The 10,743-nt window shown below is 55.2% G+C and overlaps 1 protein-coding gene across 7 annotated transcripts in view; it reads left to right on the forward strand.

Moving 5' to 3' along the window:
- SLC66A1 (solute carrier family 66 member 1) overlaps positions 1-9,363 on the forward strand; it is a 17,906-nt gene extending 8,543 nt beyond the window's left edge. For 2 of the 7 annotated variants that reach the window (XM_032300628.1, XM_032300627.1), the window contains exons 3-9: positions 4,139-4,268; positions 4,987-5,074; positions 5,723-5,865; positions 6,015-6,107; positions 6,671-6,856; positions 8,670-9,070; positions 9,108-9,155. In XM_032300628.1, the coding sequence (XP_032156519.1) occupies positions 4,139-4,268; positions 4,987-5,074; positions 5,723-5,865; positions 6,015-6,107; positions 6,671-6,856; positions 8,670-8,744 (715 nt within the window). In that variant the 3' untranslated portion in view covers positions 8,745-9,070; positions 9,108-9,155. Of the gene's footprint in view, positions 1-2,665; positions 2,707-3,200; positions 3,900-4,138; positions 4,269-4,986; positions 5,075-5,722; positions 5,866-6,014; positions 6,108-6,670; positions 6,857-8,669 lie in introns of those variants that run through there. The other 5 variants (XM_032300634.1, XM_032300631.1, XM_032300629.1 and 2 more) reach the window with 4 other exon arrangements.
- Positions 9,364-10,743: the final 1,380 nt, after the last annotated feature.

The raw sequence follows: 10,743 nt of genomic DNA on the forward strand, positions 1-10,743 counted from the left end.
TTTTTTTTTTTTTTTTTTTTTTTTTTTGGAGACAGAATCTTGCTCTGTCGCCAGGCTGGAGTGCAGTGGTGCAATCTCGGCTCACTGCAGCCTCCGCCTCCCAGGTTCAAGGGATTCTCCTGCCTCAGCCTCCCTGGTAGCTGAGACTATAGGTGTGCACCACCATGTCCAGCTAATTTTTGTGTGTTGAGGTGGGTTTTTACCATGTTGGCCAAGATGGTCTCAATCTATTGACCTCGTGACCTGCCCACCTCGGCTGCCCAAAGTGCTGGGATTACAGGCATGAGCCACTGTGCCCAGCCTGGCTTCCTTTTTTTTTTTTTTTTTTTTTTTTTTTTTGAGACCGAATCTCACTCTGTTGCCCAGGCTGGAGGGTAGTGGCACAGTCTCAGCTCGCTGCAACCTCTGCCTCCTGGGTTCAAGTGATTCTCCTTCCTCAGACTCCTGAGAAGCTGGGACTACAGGTGCCTGCCACCATGCCCAGCTAATTTTTGTATTTTTAGTAGAAACGGGATTTCACCATGTTAGCCAGGCTGGTCTCGAACTCCTGATCTCAGGTGATCCACTCGCTTCAGCCTCCCAAAGTGCTGGGATTACAGGCCTGAGCCACCTTGCCTGGTGTGCTTTTCACTTTCTTGATGGTGTCCTCTGAAGCATAAAAGTTTTTAATTTTGATGATGTCCAGTTGATCTATTTTTTCTCTTTGTATCTTGTGGTTTTGGTATCATAGCTAAGAAACCATAGCCAAATACAGATAACAAAGATTTACCCTTATCTCTTTTTGAGACATGGTCTTGCTCTGTTCCCCAGGCTGGAATGCAGTAGTGTGATCACATAGCTCATTTTAATCTTGACCTTAGCTCAAACGGTCCTCCTGCCTCAGCCTCTTGAGTAGCTGGGACCACAGATGTGCACCAACACACCTGGCTAATTATTTTTTTTTTTTTTTTAGTAACAGGGTCTCACTGTATCGTCTGGGCTGGTCTCAAACTCCTAGGTTTAAGCAGTCCTCCTGCCTCGGCCTCCAAAGGGTTGGGATTAGCAGCATGAGCCATTGTGCCCAGCATCTCTTTGCATTTAGGTGTTTGATCCATTTTGTGTTATAGTTTGTAAATGATGTGAAATAGGAGTCCAGCCTCCTCCTTTTTTTTTTTTTTGAGACAGAGTCTCGTTCTGTTATTCAGGCTGGAGTGCAGTGGTGCGATCTCAGCTCACCGTAGCCTCCACTCTTGGCCTCAAGTGATTCTCCTGCCTTAGCCTCCTGAGTAGCTGAGATTACAAGCATGTGTTACCATGCCCAACAGCTTTTTATATTTTTAGTAGAGATGGGTTTTCACCGTGTTGGCCAGGCTGGTCTCGAACTCCTGACCTCAGGTGATCTACCCATCTCAGCCTCCAAAAGTGCTGGGATTATAGGTGTGAGCTGCTGCACGTGTGGATATCCAGTTGTTCCAGCACCAGGTGTTGAACAGATGTCCTTCCCCCTTGCTTTCTCCAGGCACCCTATCAGAGGCTCGATGTTTTTACTGAATTCCCTTGTTCCATGTGCCATGTTGGGTTGGGTGCCAGTAAGCCTAACAGACACTGTCCTTGTCTTTCCAGAGCTTCCATTCTGGTATCCTTGAAAAGATAATCTGGGAGTGATGGGAGGAAGGACCAGAGTGACAGAGAGAGAGTAGAGGCAGAGGGGCCACGTTGGAGGCTGTGGAAGCCTCCAGCAAGCATTGATGATAGGGAGGATTGGAGAGGCCCTCACCAGGCTGACTGGACAGGTATACGTGACTGAGGGCTCCCTGTCCAGGGTTGAGAACTTCCTCAGGACTATCTGAGGAGATGGCTGCGGCTCCCCCTTTCTGCCTGGGCTGGTTGATTAAACAGGGAGGGAACTGGAGGCCTGGGTCCTAAGTGATGGAGGGAGGGTGGCTGTCCCCCAGCCTTCCCCAGGCCTCAGTCTCTCCTGAGTGGGACAGAATCATTTTCCTGTAATTGATGAAGACAAGCTGAGTAATACCATCTGAGGAGGGGCTTTACTCTAAGGCCCATGGGGTAAACCTTGATTAAGGGCCTTCTCAGTGCTGAGCCTGTGCTACTCCCCTGTCCTCAAGAAACTTGAGTGAGTCTGGGAGGGACAGGGATATCAAGTGTTACAAAGGAGGAAGGAGAAGATGTCAGGGGAGGCTCAGAGGAGGAACTGACATTTCCTGAGATGTGAAAGAGATGCAGAGGCATCTGGGCCCAAGGAGGGGTGGGTGAGGCTTCTGAGACCAGAGCGGGGAGGAATGGAGAGCCATCCAGGGGCAGTGAGCCTGGGGAGTTGCAAGGGCCCACTCGAAGGATGTGGGTCCTTATTGAAGGGCACTGGAAGGCTCTGGCAGTTTTTGGTGACACTGGAGTTTTAGTTTTTTATTTGTTATTAAAGACAGTTTTTTGGTTTTTTTTTTAAACAGGGTCTCACTGTATCACCCAGGCTGGAGTGCGGTGGTGCAGTCATAGCTCACTGCAGCCTCAACCTCTTGGACTCAAGTGATCCTCCCACCTCAACCTCCTGAGTAGCTGGGACCACAGTTGCCCACCACCAGGCTTGGCTAGTTTTTTTTTTTTGGTAGAGACAGTGTCTTGCTGTATTGCCCAGGCTGGTCTTGAACTTCTAGGCTCAAGTGAACCTCCTGTCTCAGCCTCCTGAAGTGCTGGGATTACAAGTGTGAGGTACCATGCCCAGCCTCCCAAGCGTTGGGATTATAGGCATGAGCCACTGCTCCTGGCTGAGACAGGGGTTTTAGAAAGATTCCTGAAAGGGAGGATGGATCTGAAAGGAGGGAGGCTTGGTTAGGAGATTGATGGAGGCGGGTAGAGGGCCTGGCCATGGGAAGACCCCAGCCAATGCTCATATCGTAGTTTCTGACTTGGATGATGGGTGGGATGAACTGCCATTTAGTTAGTTTCTTTCTTTCTTTTTCTTTTCTTTTTTGAGACAGAGTCTCACTCTTTTGCCCAGGCTGGAGTGCAGTGGTGTGATCTTGGCCCACTGCAACCTCCACCCCCTGGGTTCAAGCAATTCTCCTCCCTCAAAAAGCCTCCTGCGTAGCTGGGATTACAGGCAAGCACCACCATGCCTGGCTGATTTTTGTATTTTTGTAGAGATGGGGGTTCACCATGTTGCCAGGCTGGTCTTGAACTTCTGGCCTCAAATGATCCACCCGCTTTGGCCTCCCAAAGTTCTGGGATTGCAGGTGTGAGCCGCCATGTCTGGCCACATTTAGTTTCTTTATGTTTGTCTGTTTTCCTTCATGCATGCAGGTGGTTAAAATGAAATGGGAACGGTAAATTGGCAGTATGTATCGTGGTTAACAGCAAGGGTGGAGGCTCAGGTAGGGGTTGAATCTGAGCTGTATGGGACCACTTCCTCCATACCCAGTGAGGAGGTCATCGTGGTGGACTGCATAGCACGGGTGCCTTGAGGACAGAATGAGTCAGCACACATGCAGAGGGTTCAGAATTGCCCTGGGCCTCATCTCCACCGCCAGCTTTTGCCTCGTACTCGCATCTGGCCAGAAGTCCTAAGAGGGTCCCAGCACCAGGGACCTTTGGGAAAACAGCCAGGGGACCAAAAGCCCATGACTGATAGTGGAGCTCCAGGCACCTCAGCCCCGCCCTTTTCTGTTGCCCTCTAAAGAGAACTGGGCTGGGGTTCTGCCTGTCTTGGCTGCAGCTGCTCCTGGAGACCTGGCATGCCAAGGCCTTTGGCCTGCATGTCCCTTTCCAGCACCTTCCCACATCCATGGAAGAAGGGATCCAGGGTTCTCTGCAGCAGTCCTCAGGACCCAACACAAAACTTCAGGACGCTACATAAGCCCCAGATCCCCACTGGAGACCCCAGGGTGTGGTGGAGGAGAATCTGAGTAAGGCTGGGCTTTTTCTGGAAAGATACACAGCCGTAGAGCCCTCGGCTTAGAAGGGATTCTCCAGGGGAATCCACCAAAGGGCTCAGAAGACTCCTGAGGACCCCGCCCATGGAGAGGATGGGCCCCCAGGCCGCCTTCTTTCCATCTCGGCGTCACCCTCCCGTGGTTGTCTCCTCTGGGCAGTGTCCCCTGTAAGGCGGCCTGAACATGCGTCCCCTCCTCTTCCTCTTCCACAGCCAGTTCATCAAAGCCTACAAGACAGGCAACATGGACCAGGCGCTGTCCCTGTGGTTCCTCCTGGGCTGGATCGGCGGAGACTCTTGCAACCTCATCGGCTCCTTCCTTGCTGACCAGCTGCCCCTGCAGGTGGGCCGGTCCCCGGGAAGGTGGCACTAACCCTAACCCTGCCTCACCCTGCAGGGTTGCCTGAGCAGATGCCAGGCTCTTTGCCCCACCCGGTCTCCGGAACCCTGACCCATCATTCCATCTTGTGAGGGCTCCACGCCTTCTGTCTGCCAAACTGTGACTGTGGGCAAGTCACTGTTCTTCTTTGGGCCTCAGTTTCCCCATCTGCAATATGAACACATCTAACAGGAACATTGCCAGGTGTTCCACCTCCAGGGTGCTAGAATGCTGACCAAGCTTTCAGAGTGTGGGCCCCTTGAGGAGAAAGGGAGTTTTTTCGTGGGAGGCCCAGATGCCATCCCACTCCTGTGGACAGGCAGAGCTGGTGCTCCCAGTCAGGAAGGCACTGTCTCCCCAAGTGGACCAAAAAGTTCTAACTGCCCTGGTGTCAGGCCAAACCAGAGCCATCACTTCGCCGTGGAGTCCTGTTTCGTCCTGACTGCTAGTGCGGACCACCTGTTCAGTGGCACTTGTTGGCCTAGATCTTTGCTGTGCCTTTGCCCACCTGATTTGTCATTCTGCCAGGTGAGCTCTTCCTTGCCAGATAAGGAAACAGAAACGCAGAGAGGTGAAATGACCTGGTCAGGGTCACCCAGCTGGGATGTGGCAGAGGGCTGCTGCAGCGTGGCCCCAGACCCTGGGATTGCGCCAATGCCTGGGACCCCCGTGTCTCTTACAGACCTACACGGCGGTATATTACGTCTTGGCAGACCTGGTGATGCTGACGCTGTACTTTTACTACAAGTTCAGGAAACGCCCCTCTCTGTGTGAGTATGGGGGCTGCCCTCTGTCAGATGCTCTACCAGCAGCCTGAGGGGCTGGGGGGAGGGCGCCTGGAGTGTGGGAGGAAGCAGGTTTCCCATGGCTGGGTGATAACCCAAACCTCAGAAAGGCTTCCCCGGGCCTTATCTAAGAGCCTGAACCTTAACTGGCCAAGATAGAGGCTTGAGGGCAGTGAGCGAATCCTGACCCCGACCACAGGCTAGTTCTGTTCGCCCAAGGCCTCATTCAGCAGACCCAGCTCCAGCCCCTCCTCTGTGTCCAGCCCTGGGCTTGGAGCTGGGGAAACGAGGACAAGTCACCAAGGCTGCTTCTGCCCCAGCCTTCAGGAGCGGGAGACAAGGTCAGCTGAGGCCATACGGACCCGGGGAGGCGCTTGGGGAGGGAGTTGTGTCTCATCAGCATTTCTGCTTCGTATAACCCCCGCCTGACTCCCCTGCCCTCAGCATTTTACCTTTACAACTCTAGAAGAGTACTGTTGTATCCATTCGACAGATGAAGAATGAAAGCTCAAAGAGGTTAGGTCACTTACCAAGGTCACACAGCCCCTGAGAGGCAAGGCCAGGCCTCAGCCCCCAGTCCGTCTGCTGCCACTCAGCCATCTAACCTCAGCTTCCCTCCTGCCTCGTGTGCAGTGTCTGCCCCCATCAACTCTGTGCTGTTGTTCCTCACGGGGACGGTGTGCGCCACACCGCTACTGAGCGCCACTGGGCCCATGGCTGCCCCGAGGGAAACCTTCCGGGGGCGGGTGCTCCTGTCCCTGGAGCCAGGCAGCAAGGTGAGGCGTGGGCGTGGCTGGCTCATCCCCAGGGCTCTCCCCTCCACAGCCTCGTGGGCGTTAAGTGGGGTGGGGGTCACCCTCTGAGGAGGGATTTCTCTGCCCCTCTGGCCCCTACGAGGCACCAAGTGCCCCCTTCTGCCCCACAGCCCTTTACTCGGCAGGAAATCATTGGCTTCGTCATCGGCTCGGTCTCCAGTGTGTTGTACCTGCTGTCCCGGCTGCCTCAGATCCGCACCAACGTGAGCCTCCAGCAGGGGCCGGGTGGGGCCAAGTGGAGGAGAGCCGGCCTGGCTGTCCTGGCCCTCTGGGTACACAGCATAGGAGCCTTGGTTCAGAAAGTCTGGGCTTGGCAAGCTAATCCAATCTCCGAGCCTCCATTTCTGCTTCTGGAAAACGGGCGTGGTATGGCCTGCCAGCCAGGCTACCAAGAGACCCATGTGTGTCTTGGGGAAGTGGGAGGTCAGGGGAAGGTGAGGGGCTGAGCTTGGAGGCCCGGGGGGAGAGGAAAACCTGGGGAGCCAGGGAGGGGAGGCCTGCCAGGGTAGAATGGGTCCAGCAGGCCTGGCACAGCCACGGTCTCCTGTGGACCTGGGCAGGGGCCTGGAAGGGCTCCTCTGTTGGTGGGAGGAGTGCCAGATGAGGCCCTTCTGTGTGTCGGGCCCATGTCAGACACTGGGCACACAATGAAAGATCAGCTCAGAGCAGGTGCTCTGTGGTGGGCCAGGTGGACATGTGGACAGTTATAATCCAGAGTGACAAGAGGCCTGTTTGAGGTCTCTGACCCGACCCCCTCCTGCCCCAGTTCCTCCGGAAGTCCACCCAGGGGATCTCCTACTCACTGTTTGCGCTGGTGATGCTGGGGAACACGCTGTACGGGCTGAGTGTGCTGCTCAAAAACCCGGAGGAGGGCCAGAGCAAGGGCAGCTACCTGCTGCACCACCTGCCCTGGCTTGTGGGCAGCCTGGGTGTACTGCTGCTCGACACCATCGTATCCTTCAGGGCGTGTGAGGCAGGTGCAGGGTGTGGGCCAGGAAGCTCCTGCCTGCGCTCAGCTTCAGCACTCATCCCTCTCCCTCCCTCCCTCCATCTGTCTCTTCTGCATCTATCTACCCATCCCTCCCTTCATCCCTGCCTCCCCTCCTCCCTCTACCCATCCATCCATCCCTCCATTTATCCACCCATCTCTCCCTTTAAATCCTGCCTTCCTCCCTCCCTCCATCCATCCATTCCTCCCTCCTCCATTCATCCATCCATCCTTCATCCATCCATCATTCCTCCATTTATCCATCCATCTTTCCCTCCATCCACCCATCCCTCCCTTCACCCCTGCCTCCATCTGTCCATCTGTTACTGTTCATCCATTCATCCATCCATTCCTCCCTCCTCCATCCATCCATCCACCCACCCACCCACGCCGCCCTTCATCCCTGCCTCCCACCTCCATCCCTTCGCCGTCTTCCCACCCTCCCTCCCTCCCTCCATCCATTCATCCAGTTGTGCACCCCTCCTGTGTTCCGGGCACCCAGCGAGACCCTGGAGCCATAAATGAGCAAGAACAGCCGTGAGTGCCTCATTGCTCACAGCCCAGGGGGAGGCAGAGTGGCCACGATGCTGTTATCAAAGACTGACTTCAGCCGGGCGCGGTGGCTCACGCCTGTAATCCCAGCATTTTGGGAGGCCGAGGCGGGTGGATCATGAGGTCAAGAGATCGAGACCATCCTGGTCAACATGGTGAAACCCCGTCTCTACTAAAACTACAAAAAATTAGCTGGGCATGGTGGCGCGTGCCTGTAATCCCAGCTACTCAGGAGGCTGAGGCAGGAGAATTGCCTGAACCCAAGAGGCGGAGGTGGCGGTGAGCTGAGATTACGCCATTGCACTCCAGCCTGGGTAACAAGAGCGAAACTCTGACTCAAAAAAAAAAAAAAAAAAAAAAAAAAAAAAAAAGAATGACTTCATTGCAGCAGCGCCAAGCTGCAGACAAACGACAAGAGCATCTAGCCAGGGGCTGTCCTGCTTAGAGGGCAGCAGAGACCTTTGTAAGTGTCATGTGACCTGTGACCTGACAGAGAAGGAGAAGCTAGTCAGGCAAAGGCAGGAGAGGAGTGTTCCAGCCCGTGCAGATGAGAGCTGGAGTGTGGAGACACAACGTGAGTTGGTCAGACAAACCTGGGTTCAAGTCCTGGCTCCTCCCTCGCCTCCTAGCTGTGGGACACGTGGCATGCCATCAACTTCTCTGTACTGGTGTGCCTTTTCTTCAGTCAACAGCTGCTGTCTCATCGAGATACTGTGTAAGGTGAGGCATCTGGAAACACTCCCCACAGGACCCATGGTCAGTGAGGGCTCAGGAAGTGTTTGCTGAACGGCTGGACAGAACGTTATTTGGGCCTCATCTGAGAGAAAGTAAACATGGCCTTTGTTTGATATTTGCTAAGTCCCCTGCTGGGTGCAGTGAGAGGTGAAAGTTGAGGCTCTTGTGCCCCAAAATGGCCCAGCCACCTGGTGAGCACCCAGGTTGCCACAGAGTCAGAGGACGAGAAGATCCTGGGCTGAGGTCAAGGGAGGCTGCCCACGGGAGGGAGAAGGCGGTGCCGGGCTTGGAGGCAGGGGGAGTTTGGCTAGGGCCTGAAGAGCCGGGTGGAGAGCACAGCTAAGGGAGAGGCGGGGAGTTCAAGGTTGGCCCTTCCCACCTGCAGCGTGGGGGTGGGAGGGTGATGGAGGCAGCTCCAGGGAGTCGAAGGCCCCCAGGGGTAGGTCCAACCCAGTCTCCGGTCAGCTTGGCCTTAACAGCGGCCCCCCAGATCTCCATCCAGTTCCTGGTGTACAGGCGCAGCACCCCTGCCTCAGAGCTCGAGCCCCTCCTCCTCCCCAGCTGACCAGAGCCAAGCTGAGCACAGGAGAACAGGGACCATCGGAAGCCACACCAGGCAGGGAGAGGTGTGGACAGTGACGGTGCTGCAGCCCTGCGTCAGCCTCTGGATCCTCCAAGGATGGAACCACCCCCCTCAGAACACACCTTCAGGTAGACCCTGAAGCCTCGAGGCAGGGGCTGCAGCAGAGACCCAGGGCCTCTCGGGAGACCAGGCAGCTGCCCCTCCCGCCACCTACCTCATTCTGCCTGCTCACCCAGGGGCCACAGCTGCCACCTGCTGGACTCAGGACTGTCCTGTCAACTCCAGACAACCGAGTAAACAGGCCGGACGTGGCGGCTCACGCCTGTAATCCCAGCACTTTGGGAGGCCTAGGTGGGTGGATCACAAGGTCAGGAGTTCAAGAGCAGCCTGGCCAACATGGTGAAACCCCGTCTCTACTAAAAATACAAAACTTAGCCAGGAGTGGTGGCACGCACCTGTAGCCCCAGCCACCTGAGAGGCTGAGACAAGAGAATTGCTTGAATCTGGGAGGTGGAGGTTGCAGTGAGCTGAGATCAGCCGCTACACTCCAGCTAGGTGACAGAGCCAGACTCCGTCTCAAAATAATAAAAATACAACTGAGTAAATGGTACCTCTCTGTGAGGCCTGCTTCTGTTGCCTCTTCCCCAAGGAGCTCATGGGTCGGGGCTGCTTTGGGGACCAGCAGTGCATGGGGATCCAGGACAAGCCGAGCGCATGGGACCACATCTGCCTGCAGCCCTGGCACATCCTCCTGGGGCCTCTGGTTTCTTTAGCCTGCTTCTCGGTCCCCTCTCCTGACAGGCCCCACACCTCACTGTGGGGACACAGCATCGAGAATGTCACCCCATGGGGGGCCTGCCCCTCGGTACTCAGGAAGAAGCAGAAGGGCTGAGGTTCTGTGAGATCTGGGTTCTGCCTTGCAGTTCTTCAGTACCTAGGTTTCCTCATCTGTGAAATTGGACAGTACTGCCACTTCCTGTGTCCTTTCAAGAATCACATAAAATGCTGACATTATGGAGTTTAGCCCCAAATCTGCCACATAGTAAGGGCTCAATAAACGTTAATTTTGATGATTTTTTAGTTGGAGAAGAGGAGCATAACCAGATCTCCCTGGAGATCAGGGAGAGCCTCCTGGAGGAGGTGACAACTCAGAAGGATGAGCGGGAGATATCAAAGGGGAAGACAGGATTGAAGGCAGTAGGAAGAAGTGGCAGGTATAGGAGCAAGGCGGGAGAGTGGAGAGGAGGGCCTCTCGGGACTGAGCCCTGAGTGCTTCCTGGACTCCAAAACTAGTGTTTCCAGACCTGTTCTTTTTTAAAAAAAATTTTTTAGCCCAGGCTGGAGTGCAGTGGTGTGATCATAGGTCACTGCAGCCTCAAACTCCTAGGTTCCAGGGATTCTTCCTACGCCTCCCGAGAAGCTGGGACTACAGGTGTGCACCACCACACCTGGCTCTGGACCCTGTTCTGATTCCACTTTCCCTGGGGCCGTGGACCTCAGGCGCTCGGAGCACAGAGGTGCCAGCTCCCCACCGTGTTGGTCTGATCTCACCCCACACGCCCAACCCTAGCTCTGGAAAACCAGAACCAGGGACTTTGTGGCCATCCGGCGGGGTAGACTTGGGGAGAGAAGCTGCGTCCCAGAGTAAGCCTTGCCTTTAGAATCTCCCTTCCCAGCCCCAGAGAAGGGAAACAGCGTCACGGCCATTCTGGTGCTGCAGATGCTCAGTAAGCGTAGCCCTCCACCGGCCTTTGCTATCAGACACCTGCGCTGTGGGGAACCAGCTCCAAGGCCCTGCCTTCCAGGAGAGGAGATGGTTACTGTGACCGGAAGGTAGAAAGGGTCAGGGAATGAGAAGATGAGACCAGCCCCTGGAGCGTCAATCAGGGAAGACTTCTCAGAGGAGTGGCCTTTGAGCTGGATCTTGAAGGCAGAGGGGAGGGCAATTCAGGAAAAGGGAGGGGCAGGTATGGAGGCCTGG

This window comes from Sapajus apella, unplaced genomic scaffold (assembly GCF_009761245.1).
Source record: "Sapajus apella isolate SASKATOON/1434 unplaced genomic scaffold, GSC_monkey_1.0 scaffold43, whole genome shotgun sequence".
In the NCBI taxonomy this organism is placed as follows: Eukaryota; Metazoa; Chordata; class Mammalia; order Primates; family Cebidae; genus Sapajus; species Sapajus apella.